The sequence below is a fragment of the Cariama cristata genome, unplaced genomic scaffold (assembly GCF_000690535.1).
Source record: "Cariama cristata isolate BGI_N322 unplaced genomic scaffold, ASM69053v1 scaffold7288, whole genome shotgun sequence".
NCBI classification, from domain to species: Eukaryota; Metazoa; Chordata; class Aves; order Cariamiformes; family Cariamidae; genus Cariama; species Cariama cristata.
In genome coordinates, this window is record NW_009632831.1 from 8,859 (window position 1) to 28,908 (window position 20,050).

Genomic DNA, 20,050 nt, shown 5'->3' on the forward strand with positions numbered 1-20,050 from the left:
CTCTCTTCATTGAGTATAATGCTAATTATTGCTCTGACTAGTGGCTTCTTTGGAGGTACCCTGTCCTGTATGAATTACAATAATGTTCTGTTGTAAGCCTTTAAGCAAGGAAACTTCAGAAGCAGAAAATGTTATAGCACAGGGCAGCTTCCTTAGCCTTTTAATCGTATCAAACAGCAGGTAGTACAGTGATGTTCAGAACATTATATCCGATGAATTCTTGAAAGTAGTAGAAAGTTACTTTTTATTATATGTGATTATTCAGAGTGTAGAGGTAGATGCTGATGGTAGCTTTTACAGTGAGAAGCATCTTCTGGTAATATTCCCTTTGCTTCAGTGATAAGGCTTTCTTGGGTGTTATTTTTTTTCCAAAGGTCTCAGCAATTGTCTGTCTGAGCTTTCATTGAAACCTATGTGAATTTTAGCCTTGGGGATGTTCTGCTTCTGGCTCACAGGGTGGAAGTTAGACACTGAATGCGAACACTGGTACAGAAGCTGAAGTGCTGGCACTTAAGGCACTTTGCTGCCCAAAATGAAGCTCCTCGTGGGCTTTGTGGCTGGAGGAGTGTAGGTTGTCAGAATTGCTTTCTGAATGTAACTCATGGCCAAAGTTCGGGCACTGAAATACTCTCACTGGATTTTATTCTAGGGTCTAGTTTCGCGAAAGGCTAAAAGAACAAACGGCCACACGTCCATCACTTCTCAGTAAAGTGTTTTCAGCAGATGCTTAATGTTGCGATGAGCAGGGGCTGGAGGTCTGGGAGCACAGATGTGAATACGCTCTTCAAACTGCTGCTGTTCAAAGGGCCGTGCTTTTTGCCTCAGAAACCTTGTAGCTCCTGCTCCTGTAATGATTGTGCTGCTACAACAGTCGAGTACGGTCTGTTAGGCAAATGTTGCTCACACTGACATTTTCCGTTCTTCCCAGTGCTTTATGGGCAGGATGGCCTGCATGCGTCGTGTGAGAAGAAGTACTGTGGCCGGGGGAGTAAGTGTGTCGTGAATGAGGATACCAACCAGCCCGAGTGCAGATGCGTAGAAGATTGCAAGTCCAGCTACATGCCCGTGTGTGGATCTGATGGCAGATTTTATGAAAATCATTGTCAACTGCATCGAGCCTCCTGTCTGCAGAGGAAGAAGATCTACATTATCCACAGCAAGGACTGTTTCTTCAAAGGTAGGGCATCATTAAAAATAAATACTTCTGCAGAACTTTCATCACTCATCTTACTGTAATGCTGATAAATGGCCAAATGGTATGGTTTATTTCCAAGAGATAAATTTTTCAAAGATGATTTATTCTAGGACACTGTAGAACATAACACAATGTTTTATGCAGCTATTAAGCCCCTGAGTGTCATCACCACCCAAAATGTAATCAAACTGGGAACTAGTAAATAATTCACATCACTGTATGCATTGTGTGCACTGTTGTGCTGCTCAGTACTTTCAACTGCCGGCGTAATAACGTTTTACAATCCAATTCATTTGGTAACACTTTGAACAAGACAAAGACGTTAAGAAAAAGTATATGGTATTACAAAAAGTTTGTTGCAAAAATGAGAGACAAAAACCTACTTAGGCAAATGATATGGGCAAAGGAAAGGAGCTGTTTAGATGAAATAAGAGGAGCGGGAAGCATACCGCCAGAGGAGAGTTTTAAATAATTTTAAAGACATTTCTGGTTACCAGTAGGATGCATACATCTTCAGCTGTTTTACTGGTTCAGTAGCCAGTTTCATTATCATCGTTACACCAAATTACCAAAGGGATGGAGTCCTGTGTCTTTTCCATTAATATTTTGTATGCCGTGTACCATCCTGTCACAAATCAAGTGAGGCTGCAGTAGCATGCGCGTGTGATAAAATGCCAGGGAGTGGAAGAAGTTGTAAATCATTTTACTTCTAATGAGAGGCCTTACAAAGGCCTCACTAGAGTATATCTTGAAAACTCATTGTCAGATATGACTCCATATACCTACAGAAAGATTTGAGTGGGCTGTTGCAAATGTATCCAGTGACATTTATGTGATCAAATATGAAAATAATTCCTTTATTTTCAGCTCACTGGGCACTTGAACCCCTAAGGAGCTTGGCTGTATACAGAGCTACCTGTCACAGGTTCTCATTTACTAACATGATGCTAGAAGAGCCTATTTAAGAAACAGGAGCCCGTTTGAAGAGTCTTATTAATATATCTTCTTGATACCCTTTGGAGATAGAAAAGCATTCCTGTTCTTGTGCCTTGGAGGAGGTCCAGAGACCGAGACCAGCCCAAAATTTCTGGAGCTATCTAGGCACTGCTTTGCACAGCATTGCAAAGTCTCGTTTATTTTGGAGATCTGGCTGTGAATGGGACAGAGGAACTGGTCAGAGGATTGACTCGGTGAACACCAACTGAGCTGGGTTAGTTTGTCACAGGCAAGCTCTAAACTTACCAAAGCAGGTAATTAGGTCTAGGATCAATAGACCTTGTATGAAGTTACTCATGGGAAGGGGTCACCTAAAAGCATATTTGGAGGGACAGCATGTGAGCAGGTCAAGGTGAAGAGGGATTTTTGCTTGTCAGTTTAAAAAGGAGCATCTGAAAAAGATAACTTGTGCCTTGTTCCTAGTGTTGGTGTTTTTGCCTCTGGGTATCAAGTTGGATTGGGGCACCAATCTGGCTGGAAACTGCCTCTAACCCTGAATAAGACGCAGATGGGACTGCAGCATGAGAAACCTCCCAAAGAAAGGGGAAATCTGAATTTCAGGGGTGCTCAGCAGACCCCCAACCCCACTTGATGCAGAGGTTTTTCTTCCCTTGATGCCTCAAAAAGTGTCTGGTTTTTTCATTCTCATACATAGCCCACCTTTTTGCAACGATGCTTCTGGCCTGGGTTTTTATTCATTCCTTATCGCATATAGTGTTAAAGAAAATGAGTTCTCATTGCAGTAATCAGTGTCTCTGCAATGGCTATATTATACCTAATGATACAATGTCACGCTTGAACACTTTCCTGAACACACCATGAAATGATGTCAGAAAGTAGTAGTTTTGTGTCCCAGTTTAAAGTAACCCTTAAACTCTTGCTATGGAGCACTTTCAAAATCTGCTTTTCAGCAGAATAACAGCTCTATGGAAGGGAAGAGAGAAACAAACTCACTTCTCTTCCTGCATGAATAAATAAAAAAGTACTTCACACCACTGTCTGCAGAGATAAAATGTAGGAAAAAAGTTTACCTTGAGGGGGCAACGATCCCATCCCACAGAGTGGGACTCCATGAGAATATTTGGCTTCAGCCCTTGTTTCTGCCGCGCAGTTCCTGAGTAACCTTCTGTGTATCTTTTCATTTCTTTGTAGTTTTTTAAATAGAAATTTGCAGTAAACGATTAAGCTACAGGTTTAAAAGCGGCATTGTAAATGTGACATAAAGTGTAAGACTTTGAGTGGAGAAAAATCTTAAAGGTGCAAAATGTATTGTTTCAACTGGATATTAGGTGTACATCTGTTGGTAGGCACATGCTTTCTGTTTGTTTTCTGTCAAGTAGGTAGTTTAATTATTTGAGTACTGTTAGGCTGATGAGTGGGCTGCTTCATGGTTTTTTGTCCCAGTTGACTTGTTCAATTAAGACTTAAGTCTCTGTGTAGAGCTGAGGGACACCACAGATTGCATCTGTGTACTCTGCCAGTTTACCCAGTTATCAGTGACAAACTGGATGGCCTTAAAGTATGACAGAGATCAAATACTCTGATTCCACTTTGACTGAGCTAGGTCTATCCACAGTAGACTGATAACAAGATCTTTGCTGTTTGCTTTGTTTTCTTTTGCATATTTTGGGAAAGGAGTTTTTGGTCTTTTAATGTGTTCATCACGTATGAAGTGCTTTGTAAATACTGGTGTATAGCAAATACTCATGTGTGACTAGAAGCGTTGCTTGATTTGTGCTATGTCACCAACATTTCATTCTGTACTAACATTAGTATTAGGAAAAGCAGAGGAGAATTTGGCTCTGGGCAAATGACTGATTTCTCCCTTGCACAGCCTAGAATAAAATGGCTTCTTAAACCTTGAGAGTCCAAGAAGTTAAACTTGTGTACCTTCAGACATCCAGATTCCCCCATGGCACTGTTTGAAATTAATAGGTGTCTCTTCGAGAGCAGTCTGGAAAATGACACAGACCTGCTGGGTGAGGGTGGGCCATGTGAAGACATCGGCTCTCTGGTATCATCAAACGTGGGTCGATTGCATCAACGTTGTGTTTGTGAAAGACTTCACAGAGACAGTCAGTCCTGGGCGTGCAGACTTTGGGATGAGCTGGCCACCACGTCCAAGGCTTGAGCTGGCTGGGCTGGTGAATGGACACGATGTCCAAGGTGGGAGCACGTGGAAATGTGGGTGAAGCAATGAGAGGTCCCAGCAGCAGAGATCTCTCCAGGCACCCTCTGGTGCAGCACAGTTCCCCAGCGCTGCTGTGCACAAAAATACAAATGCCATCACTTTTTCTCAGTTGACAAAGCAAATGATAAATAGGTGGAAAACTTCACTTTGGAGCCCAAAGGGAAATACCATAAAGCAGAAGTCCTACGTCCACAGGTCTCAGGAGAAATGTCAGTCCTACTCATAGCTGTTCAAATTCTCCTTCATCCAGTTGTCTTCACTGGTATGAAGCATAGTTTGGTTTTTCCATAGGAAAATGTTCTGTTTAAGACTTCTCTATGATGTGTGGTGGGGTTTTTTTGGTTTTATGTATTTTGACTGTTTTGTGAGTTTCCATAGTCATTTGATTTGAGTGTGGGTGATTTTGACTGGGTAACAAAATACATGAGGATAAAATGCTTTTGCTCTTTGCCAAAGAAGAGAAGAAAGAAGTTTGTCTTCCCCGAAAACACTCGCAATACCCATGGAAACCAGAAAAATATAGCTGTGCTGATAATGACAGTTGTCCCACAGATGTCCAAAATGAGCAGTTGGCCTGGAAATGTTCCTATTTGAATAAATGCCTTGGATAATGCAGCTATATCATTTTAGCGCAGTGATTTGGACTATACTTTGCTTTCCCGCAGCAATAGTCCCCCCTTTTTTCCACTACTACTTTCGTTTTGACTTTTTACACCCACTCTGTCTCTTCACTCATTTCTCTCTCATTATTTTTGGCCAGCGAAAGCTGCGCATGCACCGTTCAGTAGTTTTTCTTCCCTTACATCCTTCCTTTCTCCAGAAACATCCGAGCAATGCACTTCTCTAGCAGTGTACATACATTAGAGAAATTCTTTCTGTTTAGAGCTATGCTTTTCCATTTTCAGGATTTAGGAGTAATTTCTTCCTTTCTTTCTTTCCCTCCCTGCTCTTTTCTGTGAGATCAGCAATCCTAAAGCTCCCCTGCATCAGCCAAGCCCCTGCTAGAGGAAGGCAGCCGTATTGCCCATTCAAGCTTATTCCTTATTTTCTCCAGTTCGGACATCCTCCTTTTATCCAGGCGTATTGGCTTTTTTATAAAAAGCTGAGCTTTTCATGCCAGGCTGTATAGCAGCTTTGTACTGCAGCTGGTCAGATTTAGTTTGTGCTCTGGCATGAATTCAATCCAACTTAGTTGACCAAATTTCTTGAACTTTCCATTATGTAAGTGCACTGTACCTGTGCCGATTACTTTATTCATTATTTTTTGTCCATTCAGTCGAACTTCTACTAAAGCTTTAATTTTATGAGATCTGACAGGATTTCATGTGGAGAGATGGGGCACTATAGAAGCACGTTCATGCCTGGTATTGCAGTCCTGTACTCCTCCTTTCTCCAGTGTGTTCTGAAATGTCAGTAGTAATTTTTTCAATAATTTTGCCCCATTGCTTAAAATATTTTTTTTTTTAATTTTAAGCAAATACATCACAGTAATTTTCCTCCTCATACAAGGTCCATTCTTGCCCCATAATAACTCATATTTTTTGTATGGATTTTGTACAGAATTTGGAAAGAAATGCCTGTGGAAGACCGCCTGCCTTTCTCCTCTCCATTACACACATGGTCACACTGCTGGATTTGAAAATCTCACTGTTGCTCTGAATGACATTTCATGCCACAAACTTATATATAGTCTTCCAAAGCGTGCGTGCCTATGTGCTGGGTTGTGCATGCATGCAGACGTACGCGTGCAAGTGTGTATGCACATTGAAAGAGCGAGAATAACTTGTTCTCTCATGACACTTATGCACGTATGACATAGAGGATGGAGCCTGGCTCTGCACAGGGGAAGAATGAGAAACAAGGGGAAAAGCTGAAACGAGAGGTTCAGCCTGGATGTATGGAGATGGTTTTCCAGTGAGGATGGCTGAGTGGTGGGGCAGGCTACCCAGGTGCCACCTCCATCTCTGAGGGCTTTCAAGTCCTGGCTGGGAGCAGCCCTGAGCATCCTGGTCTGACCCTACACTAAATGTTTAAATGCTGAGGCTTCTTCCAACCCATATTATCCCATAATTTTACGATTTCATGGCCTTAAATGGCATCTTTAATTTTCAGCTTCTTGTCTATCTTTTCTCCAGTTCTCAAAAAGGTTCTTTCTAATTATGGGAAATGATAATTTTCTGCATGTTGACAGAAAATTTTCTATGCTTGAATGTAAATTACAAACTTGGAAAAAAACCCCAAGCAGGCTAATAACTTGTGCAATGTATCACTGCAGCAATCTTGCGTAGATATGAATTCAGCCTCAGGTGGTGGTGGTTTATTTCCTCTGTACTTTATTTGTTGTCCATGTGTTAGTTTGGTGCTTTGTTACTTCCAGAAGTAATTTGTTCTAGAGAATGGCATTTCAAAACATCTCTGAGAAGGTGTTGAACGTTTTGCTCATTTAGTGCTTGCAAAACAGGCAAACCCGCTCAGTCGGCTGGTTCGCAGACTGCAGAGAAATCTGCTCCATTTAACACTCTCTACCTTTCCAGCTGGAAAAAATCGGAGTGTGAGCTAATGGCAGATTTCCCAGCTGGCAATTAATATTTGCCGATTTAACTTTGCAGCACTGCTGACAAGCTGCTTCAGTGGCAGCGAGATGGATTCAGAACTGTTGGAAGGCATGCAATTAATCCCTCTGGGGAGGAGGCTGGGGTCTTCGACACGTAGGTCTGGCCTGTAATGATCATTTCAGCGTCCAATGTAAATATATTAGGAGTTTCCAATGTTATAAAGAGAGATAAGTGCTATATATAATGGAGGTATATATTTGCTCTCAGTAGAGCTGATACAGTTCTTACTATACTGAATACTTCAAGACTCTGAATACCAAAGGGATTCCTTACTATTCCCATGCTGCTTTTTCAGCTCCCTCCACAGAGTCTTTTGGGGAGGGATCAATTTTACCTGGCTTTTCAGGCTGAATCCTCTTAAATGGGATTGACAGCTTAACTCCTTATAAACAGACCGCATCAATCCTTCGGGTAAATTATGGAAATTCCATTGATTAGGTGAGGATGTGAACGTGAAACAGTCTGCTCCTAGCTTTGGTAATAGGAATTTTCTAAGAGTACGTCTAAAGGTCTTTAAGAGTAGTTTCCATTTTAAAAGGCCTTTGGTCACATTACTGAAATTCATGGAAGGGAAATCTTAGCCATCTAAGAGTCAGTTCTGAAACTCTCCCTGATATAGTTGGGCTTTAATTGGAAATCAAATGCAAGTAACAAGAGAGTGTGGAAAGTTTAAGCATGAGAAAAAGAATCAAAATTAGCAAAGGTCCTAAAGAAGTCCCACAAAAAAGTCCTCAAAGAAGCAATGCATGTAAGAATCTTAAAAAAGTCTTTGAGACCTAGTATGTGTTGGTAATAGGAAGCCTTTGCTGCGGACCTCACGGCCATAATGATAATCCCACAGGTTCAGAGGAAAGTGGGACTGGAGCGCTCTGATGGACACTAAATATGACATGGTCAATCAGAAGGTGAATTATGTCCACAAAAAATCCTCAAAGAACCAATGCATTTAAGAATTTTTAAAAAAGTCTTTGAGACCTAGTATGTGTTGGTAATAGGAAGCCTTTGCTGCGGACCTCACGGCCATAATGATAATCCCACAGGTTCAGAGGAAAGTGGGACTGGAGCGCTCTGATGGACACTAAATATGACATGGTCAATCAGAAGGTGAATTATGTCCAGTGTAGCTCCTCGCAGAGGTGCCGTTACCTGCTTCTGCTTTGCCAGAATCAAATCTCTTTCACTGATGCTGCAACTCTGCATAGACTGACAGATTTCCGATACAGTCAGTAAAGCTGAAATGGGGGAAAAGGTACCATGGATGAAGCAAGTAGAAAAAGTGGTGGTGTCTAAAGTGATCCCAGTCCAGCATTCCTGGTGTTTTTATAACTCCAATTTGAGGCAATGGCCATTTGGGGAGTGCAGGAGTAGCTGTAATGTGGCCTTTTGTTTTTAATATGAAATTGTGTGTACTTTGATTTTTTTATTTTTTTTTTTTTTACAATGGTCATGACTGGGGCCCCCATGAACAGTTTTATTTGGTGACTGTTATCTGTTTCGTCTTATTTAAGGACCAATCTATTAATCTTCTCCAGTTGCCAGTTTTGACATGTATGACCATAGTATCTCCCATAAAACCGAGCAGCTTTATATTATGTATCAACTAGTGAACAAAAGAATTAAAGGATATTTCAGCAGCAGTATTAGAATCATAGAATGCTTTGGCTTGGAAGGGACTTTCAAGGGTCATCTAGTCCAACTCCCCTGCAATGGGCAGAGTCATCTTCAACTCAGTCAGGTTGCTCAGAGCCCTGTCCAGCCTGTCCTTCAGTGTTTCCAGGGATGGGGCATTTACCACCTCTCTGGGCAACCTGTTTCAGTGTTTCCCCACCCTCATTGTGGAAAAAATGCTTTTCTATATCTAGTCTGAATCTACCTTCCTTTAGTTTAAAACCATTACCCCTTGTCCTGTCACAACAGACCTTGCTAAAAAGTCCCTCCCCAGCTTTCTTGTCGGCCCCTTTAGGTACTGGCAGGCTGCTCTAAGGTCTGCCCGGAGCCTTCTCTTCTCCAGGCTGAACAACCCCAACTCTCTCAGCCTGTCCTCACAGCAGAGGTGCTCCAGCCCTTGGATCATCTTCGTGGCCTCCTCTGGACTCACTCCAACAGGTCCATGCCCTTCTTGTGCTGAGGACCCCAGAGCTGAAGGCAGTACTGCAGGGGTCCTCACCAGAGCGGGATAGAGGAGGAGAATCCCTTCCCTCGACCCGCTGGTCACGCTGCTTGTGATGCAGCCCATCTTTAATGTCTTAGAAAGTAGTAGTCAGGGGCTTTTTTAATTCCTTTCCCCCTTACAATTTAGGGTGTACTGGTTGAACTGCGGTCACCGAAGCCCACAGTTAATGAAATATGCAGCCTGTCTGCCTTGCTGGAGGACCACTGCAGCATCAAGCGTTGTTCGGGAATCCCTGCTCTGCACGAACATAAAGGAGGGTATGATAGGTGCTTAAGAAAGAGGTTTAAGGATCTGTTTACACCTTGAAAATAAAATAGAAAAGCTCAGCCAAAAACTCCATGGCATGGAGGAAGACAGTGGTAGTATGGGACAGTCTCAGTTTAAAGGGTCCAAAGTTGCAGCCTGATACTGTTCAGGGTGGAGGAACAAGACACAGCTCGTTATTCTCTAGGGTAGCATCTGCTCAGCTGGCTCAAAGCCTGGCACTGGTAAACCTTCACTGCAGTGATTTTGTGAAAGCTGAGGTGATGATGAAGCTTCTTTTGATGCGTATCCTTAGCAGTTGTGATGGGGAATGAAAGCAGAGGAAGAGGACAGAGGAGGATGGAGAATCAAAGTAAAGGATGTGGGAAGAGACACAGGGAGGTGGCTTGCATTTACTGGTTGGAGTGCCCGTGCGGACTTTGGTACTGCTGCCTACAACACTCAGTATGTCAGGGGGTGTGTGTCTTTCGTTTTTACCTGGTTTTGTGTGCTGTTTGCATCTCACACATGCTTGTCATGGTTTGACGGCAGCCTGGACTCACTGTGTCCACTGCTTCTTCTCTGAAAAGCAGGTTAATATTTATTGTATGTGAATTTGGGAACTTAAACTGTAATTAAATATTGAAGAACCCTAGGTAGGAAATATTAAAGACAACTTTTGCTTTTTTTATTTTGTTGAATTTAATACTAACTCTCACCATTCTATCAGCAATTTTCCAAACTACTCTAGGTGGTAAATAAACTGGAGAAATGCCAGCAAAGTGGGGCGTAATATTACAAAGTCATGATTAAAAAGTGACACACTTCTTGAGCCTCTGCATTGCTGAATCTCTTACAGTCCTGAAGAGAGCTTGGATACTCAAAAGTTTACCTGCTTTTTTTTCCCAAATGTCGTTAGTCTAATAAAAGATATTGCCTCTCCCTGTAAACCCTGTGCATATTTTAGTTCTTAGACCATCATGGTTGCACCAACACTACAACAACATCTCTTTTTTATGACTCTCTTGCTTCTGCGGTAATTTGGAGGATTTTTTGTGTGTCAGATGTTATGAAAATACAGTTGTGTCAAGCTACAAATTTCAGAATGCAGTTTGCTGAGGGGTGCTCGTGGGGAGGACTGTCCCTCAGCTGGGTGTCGCTCGGGGCACACACACGGACAGCGTTTGTGTAGCAAAATGCCGAGCTAACCAAGCTGCTGGCAAAGCCCTCGCTGCCGCCTGGTGTTTCCATTGACTCTGGCTGGAGCTAATGGTAAAACTGATGATCTGAGCATACCTGCGTATTGGGAGGGATCCAGCCTGGTCCTTGGATACTCTGTGATTGCACTCAGCTTTGCATATGGACTCCTAATGAAGGGATGTTTAGATTAAAGTTTGATTCGGTTGGCTTTCTAGGGCTTGTATTAAAAATGAATGGAATCAAACAATCTTATGATTGGACTCGATGATCCTAAAGGTCTTTTCCGACCTAAATGGTTCTATGAAATGTCTACATCCATGGTTTTCCCAGTGGAAGGGAAGGATAGCACATGCCGTGTGTTACCCAAGTAATTCCAAGTGAAATAAAATGAATGTTGCGTAAAAATAGGGGACGAATAGGTTTTCATATTTTCTTCACTGGCAGAGATCAAGAATTCCTAATGCTGTTTAATTCAAGTGTTTTCTTCAGTTGGAAAACTCAAAATTTGGTGCTGAACTGCAGTAATTCAGGATTATTGGAACGCTCTTTAAGTGCTTCTGTCTGGAAGAGCATCAGGTGGAAACTCAGGATGCTGGTTCAAGAGAGGGGGAATTTATGCATGTGCAGAATTTCACCTATGGAGAATATATCTTGCAGCTTCATTTCCTTGTGACCACAGAGTGAAATATTTCTCCATGCTGAGAGGTTTATGTGAGAGCAGGAGGCAGCGAGGAGGAGAAGGGAGCCTGCAGTTGACTTGGTTGGAAGAAAGTGCCAAGCCTGGACCTGAAAGCATGGAGGTACACGTTGAAATTGCACACAGAGCATTTCAGATGCACAGCATGGTTAATTCAGTTGAACATAAAGAATATCCTATATTGTGATTTTTCTCCTGGGTTGGGGTTTCTTCTCAGGCCGATTGCCTTTCCCAGCAGCCGCTGCAATTCTGCAATAAACCAAGTCCTGGTTTGTCATGAAACTGCTGCTGGAAAAAAGGCCAAGTAATTTGGACAGACTTCCTATGAGCCATTGTGAGACTGAAAATTGAAGCTATTCATGTTTTCTTTTCCCCTAGTAAAAAAATGCTGGGAATATTCCCTAAAAATTTGGGTTCTTTCAGAATTAGGTGTGTTGGCTAATGGATGAGCATAGGAATCAGGAGCTGAGCTCTTCAATGCTCTTGTGGCACTTGTGAAGTTGCTTTCATTCCTCTAAAATTACTTAAATGGTATTCAGAGAAAAATTACTCATTTAATTAAGGGCCTCACAAGTCACCTTTTGAGAGGTAACATGCGGTTTAGTGCTAGGCGACATTCCATAGTACACCTCCAGCTCAGTGCTGAGACAGAGGCGAGGAAAAACCTTAATTTAAAAAAACCAAACAAACAGCATACAACAAACCCTGAGAGAGACCAAGAGATTGCTTTAAAAGGAAAACTGAAAGGGTTAAAAGGCAGAGATGAGCATTAAAGATGAAGACAATGAGATTGTGGTAAAGGATGCTGGAAACTGAAGGGAGGAAAACAAATGTATAGGATAAATTTTGGGACTAGGGGAGGCTCAGGCAAGGAGATTTAGAAGTGCTTTAAAGATAAAAAGGACTGACACTTGAGAATAGTTGATTAAAAGCTATTCAGCACAGATGCTAATTTTTCTGGGTGCTCAGTATAAAAAATCCATGGAGGAAATTGTAATTCTGAGTGCTGGGGAATACCAGCAGGCTGGATGCTGCAGATTCGCTTAAGTGGCTGCAAGGAAAAATGCCGGTGCAGCTTCCACCAACCTTCGCTCCTTTCCCACCTCTCTCCTCTAGGTTTTAACAGGCACTTTTTGGTAATATGCTCGAGAGGGCTGAATCCTACCGGAGGTGTCCTGGAGTCAGAGGAATACTATTTAAAATTAACACTCCGCCAGAGCTTTGCAGCACGAGGTACTGATAAAACTCTTTGTAATTCCCCAGTTGCTTTTTTGCATATTGTGTTAAAGCTGTATTCTCGTCGGAGGTGCATGAAGTGCCGGCGGTGAGGTTATCTGCCTTCCCTCACCCACGTGAAGTGAAACTGTTCCCATGAACATTAAAACTTGACATAGTGAGCTTAATGAGTGATCTGCAGATTTGGTCTACCTGCTAGTGACGTGAAGGCTCTTTGAGTATAAATTTTTTCTTTTTTTTTCTTTTTTTTTTTTTTTTTTTTGGTGGTAAAAAGCAGAGTCAGAGAGAGGAATTTCAGTCGTAAAGTGCATAGTTAATTAGAAGTGTGGCCGTTGCAGGGGTTGTGTAGGGATGGGTGCTGCAGTGGCAGGGGGGAAAAAAAAATCCCTTTGCCCAGTGCTGACTTGGGGGGTCGCTGTGCAGTACAGGGATGCGGCATCCATCCGTGGCTCATTGAGTTGCAGGTACCGATTGCCTGGCTACTTCATGTGAATTAGCACCGACGCTGTCGCTGGCACCTTCCTGTGGGGTCTGCTCTGCTGCTGGAGTGTACATGTAAATCCCATTACCTCTAATTGAGTGGGGATCAATCGCAAATTAAGGAGTAAGAGGAAAGCTTCCAGGTGAGATTTAAATGGAAGGTTTTTACTGATAATATTTTGCATTTTCCATCAAAGTGTCCTAGAATGCTTTACAAAGATTAATGAATTAGACCTCACAACACCCTTGCATGCCAGGCAAATAGTAATCTACCCATTAGAGAGGAGGAATTGCAGTCTAGAAGAGAGCCGGTGACTTTCTCAAGGTCGTAGAAATGACTGTCAGAGCTGTTGTTAAATCACCCCAATTCTGGGCTCCCTGTCCCTATAAAATCCCCTGGCATGTGCTGTTTTTCCCATAGGTTTTCCCTGAAGGAGAGGCACGGACTGGCTGGGGCTACTGAATACAGAATCCCCATGCCCAAGCAGGGATGCAACAGGTGGTGGTCAGCAGAGGTGTGGTTGTGGTACCTCATGTCTGTAAGCATGGTTTGTGCTGTCCTTGGCCCGCAGGACAGCAGGTTTTGAAACCCATCCAGCTGCTGTACTCGCATAAAGAGTTGCCCCGTGTTTGGGTTCGGGGCCCTGGAAGGGAAAGGAAACATTGCAATTTTGCAAATCCAATTGCAGCCTCCTCAACTTTTAACGATCTTGCTGAACAAAAAAGTCCCCACGGTAACGAACACGTGTGACGGAGAAAACCACAGCTCTTCTGCTCTTTCAGTTAAAAATTCAGAGGAGGAAAGAACTGCACAATGTGGAGTGAGAAACTTGCTCACTTCCAATTCTATTTAAATGTAACCTTTGTAGTAAAATGCCTGTGGGCATGACAAGTCCAAAGGAAGACGTTTATTTGCTTTTTGGGTGAGGGGCTTTTCACTGAAAACAGCCTGATGGGCTAAACAAAGGTTCACCTGTAAGAGGTTCACCATGTAAAATGCATGGGGTTTGTCTCTTCCCCCAATGACTGCAATCTCCTGTCAGGGTCTGTCAGAGTTTTCCTTCTCCCTCCTTGCTTGCTTTTTGTCTGCCACGCTGGCAATTTAGTAGAGAGTTTAAGCGAATGCGGCTGTTTTTCAGGAATAATGGGAGGAATTTTATTTTTTAAATTATTTCAGAGTAATACCTGAAATTTTAGTGGGATTTTAGTTATTTATCCTGCTCAGAGGGTTGTGACCAAGATGTAGAAAAGCTTAAGGGAAAGAATTTGAGTGCATCTAAAATATGTGTGGGGCTTTTTGCCTTGCTGTTAGAGCTCAGGCAAGGCTTTGCCGTAGCAGCATCGTTGCCTCTCTGCGGTTCTGGCCCAGCAGCTCGCCAGGGGGGTTTTGTGCTGGGGTTTGGAGGAGGTGTTGGTGCTCCGGCACTGCCGTGGTTCCTCTCTGGGGGGTTAGGGCACATGCAAGGATGCTGTGGGCACAGGTCAGTTCTGGGGGCCCTTCTCCGACACCAGCCAATCTCCTCACCAGAGGCTTTCCAGTGGGAGCCACGATGCCCAATGCCAAGCATTGTTACAGGGTTTTTTCCTCATTAAATCTAGAGCAAGCCAAATACTGTGAAAACACTTGTGGTGAATGTTTAGTTATATTTTCGTATGTAAGTACTTTGGCTGTATCCATGGCCCTTTAGTTTGCTATTCATGAATATTTTAGCAAATTGGTTTACTAACAGGAATATAGCCAGGAAGCAAATGTTCCTGAATATCTGTAGAAAACCAGATTTAACTTTGCATTTGCAGTTACTTGCTGTGGAAGCCCCATCTTAGTGCTCCTCCAGGAGGACCAGCATAGCCAATTAAAGCAAATCTTGCTTGGAAATGTGATTCTCAAAACCTGGCCATGAATAAACTCAGTTGAAGACTGACAGACATCTGGGCCAGCGGTGTACAGCTAACCCTCGGCACAGCACCTGCGTGCCTTGCAGGTGAACTGGTACCAAGAGCAACATCTCTTGCAAGCTTGTAGGAACCTCTGATATTTGGCTCTGCTCAGGCTCTTCTGAGGGATAGATTTAGAAATAAATATTTTTGTTTGGGATGTCCCATGTAATGTGAAGGTTTTTGAAGGGTAACTGGATTCTGGGTTCTGCTGCATTCCTCTGGCTTGGCTTGTGCAACAGTCTAAAAGAAAAATGCCAAGTTGCTATTTTCAGATGGCCAATGTTCAAGTATTTATACTTGAATTCTAGAATAACGTGGGGAAAAAAAACCAAACAAACAAGTGCCATGAATACCTGCTCAGCTCAAGGACTCTAAGTGCTGGGAACTTGCTGTGAGCTGTGCAAAAGGCTGTGGCAGTGCAGGGCCGCGGGGCGGGCGTTACACGCTCAGGGGCTTCAGGGGTGTTCCTGCACGGTGGGGCAGAGATTTCTCTTCACTCGATGTGGAGGATCATCTCCATCCCCGAGACTCCATGATTTAAGCTGTACAGATGCATCACAGCGGTGTGTGGTGAGGGAGCCCTTCTTTCCCGTGGGCATGATGCCATCGAGACTTGGGATGCCCGCTTGGGGGAAAGGAGGTTCGATTAAGGAATATTTACTATTTGGAGCATAAAATCCATGCTCTAAACCAGAGCTGTGTGGTTTTGTTCAGTTCATGCACTCCAACAAACGCAGACCTTGTTCAAGGGGCAGGTTGATGCCAGCGCGGTGTGGCTGCTCCCGCTCCACTGGGCTGGCATCACCCTCCTGCATTTGTCCTCTCTGTCCCAAGAATGGAGCAGTCTGTGTTACCAAACCATCAGGCTGCCAAAGCTATTGATCATCTGGAGATTTCTGATGCTGGATGGTTTTCATGCAATTTTCTCAGCTGGCCAGGTCCTGGAGTGTGGATGTGCAGTGGGGAGGTCACAGCGCTGCATCTCTCCATCCATGGCTTCCCATTACTTTCCCATTTGTTCCCTACAATGGTTATTGTCAGACTTTATTCTTTGCCCTGCTGTAGGCAGGTCAGGTATGTGGCCATTTTCCGGAGAAAAATGTTCATAAGAATAGTTTCCTAGAAGCAGAAGTTCAGGGGTCAACCTATGTAAGTGCAGCAGGTACAACTCCGATAGCATTTTGGAAGAGCCCCACATCCAACATTTACGTGGGATGCTCAGCACATCTGGAAAACATCTGTCTTGGACTTGTACTTTGGCATTGTCATTCTTGGAGTCACTGTAAAACAGGGCCTTGTGGAAAATGTTTAATATTCCTGGATGTGTCGTGTTTTGTTTTAAGGGTAAAATAGCTTGTTAGGTCCAAACAAACTGGCAGAAAATTTTGCTGAAGCCGTACAATGTCAAGGAAGTAAAAGGCTATTAAGACCAAAACCTCAGCCCCTCTGAACCCAAGAGATTTTGGCTGCATTTTTACTGGAACGGAACTGAAAGATAATGAAGGCATTTTGTGGCCCCACACTGGCTTTCAGCTGGGTTTTATTTTACATAATGAGTTGGTGAAAATCGGAGTGCAGTTACTTTGGGCTCGCTTTAGAAATGTGAGCAGGTTGCAGTTTTGGGCTCATCTGTTATCACTAATTCCTTTGGCTCTTTTAAAACTGAAAGGCTTCGTTTCCCTTTGCAAGAGGTGATGTGGGCACGGGCGGCGCACGGGGCTGCTCCAGCCGCAGCGACCTCGGGGGAGCCCTCGGAGCCCTGCTCCTCCTGAGCAGCCGCCTCCCAAATGCATCCTCTTTCTGGCCTGAGAGGGGATTTTTGGCGGATCTTTTTAAGTCAGATTTTGCCACTTTCTTAAATCGATGGCAATTTCCTAATGGATAGAAATTATTCAAGGGACTTTTTCCTGTGTTGTCAGGAACGCTGTTGTTGTCTTTCATATTTTTCTTCTTTTTCCCTATTTTCTGCATTGGGATGACATGTTTTTCATCAAGTTACATGAAGAGACATTTGGCGCCTTTTTTTTTTTCCCCCAAACTGATTGCAGAGCAAGTGCTCTGGAGCAGAGGTGGCCACGTTTATCTACTTAACACTTCCTTGCATTCACCTTTGGTTTTGAGGCTTCAAAACAGATCAAGAATTGGAGCAGTGTTAAAGAAATGCTGCATTATCCTGTTTGATACTGTTACAGCCATGAGAGCAGATCTAGTTTGTAATGGCATCTGTTCTGTGCTGTCTTGTCTATACAACTGAAAGTCTTTGGCGATCTAAACTCTGGGAATGTAGTAATATAACTTATTTTTCCTGATATTAACATACATAAAATAGTAACAGTTACCACAAAAGAACACTTTCCAATGCGAATGTAACTTGAGAAAGGAGGAGCCTTGAATCCCCAAAGCTGGTCTCCTCGCTCCTCAGAAAGGCTCCAGGAAAAGCCGTCGTCCCCAACAAGGAGCTGGAGAACTCTGACATTTTGAAGTAATCAGGTAGAATTACTGCATCTCTAGATATCTTTAACCTACTTACTGACATTTCGTTCACATCATCTCATAACGTTCATTGGATCAGAAAACAGCCTGGAGCCGCATCTGCAAAATGGTTCACAAAGTGTTTTTATCTGGGAACGCAAAATCTTTGTGTAAGTTTCCTATTGAAACTGTTGCTATGGAATATCGTATTTCTTACCCCCTTTTTTTTAAAAAAAAAAACTTCTATGGTTTTCCACATTTATTTATTATTCTAATTTTTTTCTCCTTTTCTTTACCCAGCAAACATCTACATACTCTTAGTGCCAGGCAATAGACTGCCATGCTCTTTCAGGAGACATTCTTAACCAGACATAAACTGGAATCGGCCCATAAGAACTGCAGAGATCCTGACTTGGATTTTTTTTATTTTTTTTTTTTTTAGCCGTATTTCAAATGTGTGCCTGTGTAGAGGGGCTGGTCGGTCAGGCTGCGGAGCTCAGAACTGCTGCTGGAGCCATAGCTGCCAAGCAGGAACAAGAAACCACAAATGCAAGTTGGGATAAAAAAAATCAGTGCGGGGTAGAGGAGAGCATCGTTAGTGGCAGCGTCCAGTCGCTCGGGCTCTTCCTCAGCTGTATCCCGCAGTATAAAAATCCCACTGTGACTTTACCCAAGTTCAGAAGCATACCTGATGGCAAAATATATCTACAATCAATAAGTTAAAAGGAAATGTGAATAGGATTGTGAATGTTTGGGTTCTTTTGAAAAAGGAATATCAATATTGAGTTGAAATGCAGGAAGAGCATTTTGTAGGGGCATTGAAAATTATATTCCAAGTCTGTAGATGGCTGTAACTTGTGTCTTCTGGCAGCAGAAGGGATAATCTTGGTAGGCTGCTGTGGCTTTTGAATGGTAAAGCTGGAAAACCTTCTAAAAACTCTTGTTCCAAGGAAGGTACAAAAAAAAAAAAAATAATCTAGTTTAGTGTGTCGAAGAAAATTCTTTAAACTGTTGTAGAAATAATGTTCTAACTTACAGTCTTAGGCTCAATGAGCTTTTGAGTGAGCAGGTGATGTCTAAAGCCGAGCCAAGTGAGCTTTATCCCTATTGAGATACTTCAAATACTGAGTGAACAGGAGATTTATCTACGAATTAGTTTCTGTAAGTCCTGCCTTTGTATGCTGTATGAAGTTATGTGTGTTTCTAAGGCATATAGCACCTGAATTAATCTTTTTTTAAAGGTTTTTTTAAAAAAAAAGAAACTGCTTAGCGCTGACACATATCTTCTACTCTGAGATCAATGGTAAATAATGTGGAGTAAGGAAACTCCTGAGCACTTTGGAAGATGTTGGTCTTAATTTTTCTTTCATTATTGCATTTAGCTTGGTACTTTTTACAGTAGCAAAAACAAACCCCTGAATGTTTCATAACAAAAAGCACAGAATAAGTAAAATATTAGCTATTGGTTAATTGCCATATTTCCACTGGCAGTTGACAGTTATCTTTGAGGAAAGTGCAAGCTCAATGATGAAAATCACTTCTTATCAGTAAAGGCTGTTTGTAGGAGTTTAGCACCTGTAACAGGTAGAAACTGGAAGCTTTTTTTCCGCTCTGTGTCCTAGTACCATGAATTCTCCCCAAATTTTAATAGCAGTGAAGAGCCGTAAGGATGACGAGTGACCCGAGCAGGTTTTTGTCAAGCCAGCGACACTTTCGTCGCAGCTCCTGCTCACACTGACTCTATAAAAAGTCACTTTGCCACAGTCTTTGCTCTGTGCTGCTGATCGATACGGCAAAAGGTGCAGAAAAATGGGAAAATAGATTTCATTAGCCTAGAACAGGGAGGAGAATTGACATGCCCTTTTTCCAGGCTGATTTACACTTTTCTGTATATTACAGTTTTGATCCAAGGGATCTTAGGTTTCAGTCCAAGGGATCTGGGATCCAGTCCAGGGATCCAGCATGGATCTGGCTGCGAGACGGGCAGCCTGGCAGGCAGGTGGCATCGGGCATGCTGTAGAAGGCATGAAATAAAAACAAAATAGGCTGTTTATTTTCTGTCTGGGCATTATTGGCCCATTTTTAGCAGACTGTTTTGAAGAAGTTATGATTAATTGAGTATTTTAATTAGCTGCTAAATAGTTCCCTACTTGATTAATCTAATTACTTTATTTATGCTTTCTTCATCCAAGGGAGAGCCTGTGTCAGTGCTGATTGAAGCCTCCCAGGTCTGCCTGTGCCATGGGAGAAAAATCCGTGGGAACGGGCTCTCCCTTCTGCTCCCTTATTTTTATTTTCAATTGTTTGTGGGGGTTTATGCACTATAATTTTTTTTCTTTGTAAAAGTACATACATGCATCAACTTGATAAAAAGAGTTTTCCAGAGTGGAGTGATGCGAGCCTTTGCACGCTGCCGTGTTTCAGCCTACCAGCAAGTTAAGAAAGGCTCTTCTGTGCAGATTTTTGTCTGCCTTGCACTCTGATGAAAGGTCTGAGGGCCTCCAGAGACTTCTGAAATGTGAGTTGTTCTCTGAGGATGCTGTTCCCAGGTGTGGTGGTCAAATGCTCTAAACAGTCACCAACACCAGGAGACAGCACAGAGTCTCCTTGCCTC

At 42.8% G+C, this 20,050-nt stretch overlaps 1 protein-coding gene across 1 annotated transcript in view; it reads left to right on the forward strand.

Moving 5' to 3' along the window:
* Positions 1–928: 928 nt before the first annotated feature.
* Positions 929–20,050, forward strand: part of FSTL4 (follistatin-like 4) — a gene marked incomplete at its 5' end in the record, with an annotated part of 162,744 nt that continues 143,622 nt past the window's right edge. The window contains one exon of the mRNA XM_009706525.1: positions 929–1,177. Coding sequence (XP_009704827.1) covers positions 929–1,177 — 249 coding nt within the window. The remainder of the gene's footprint in view (positions 1,178–20,050) is intronic.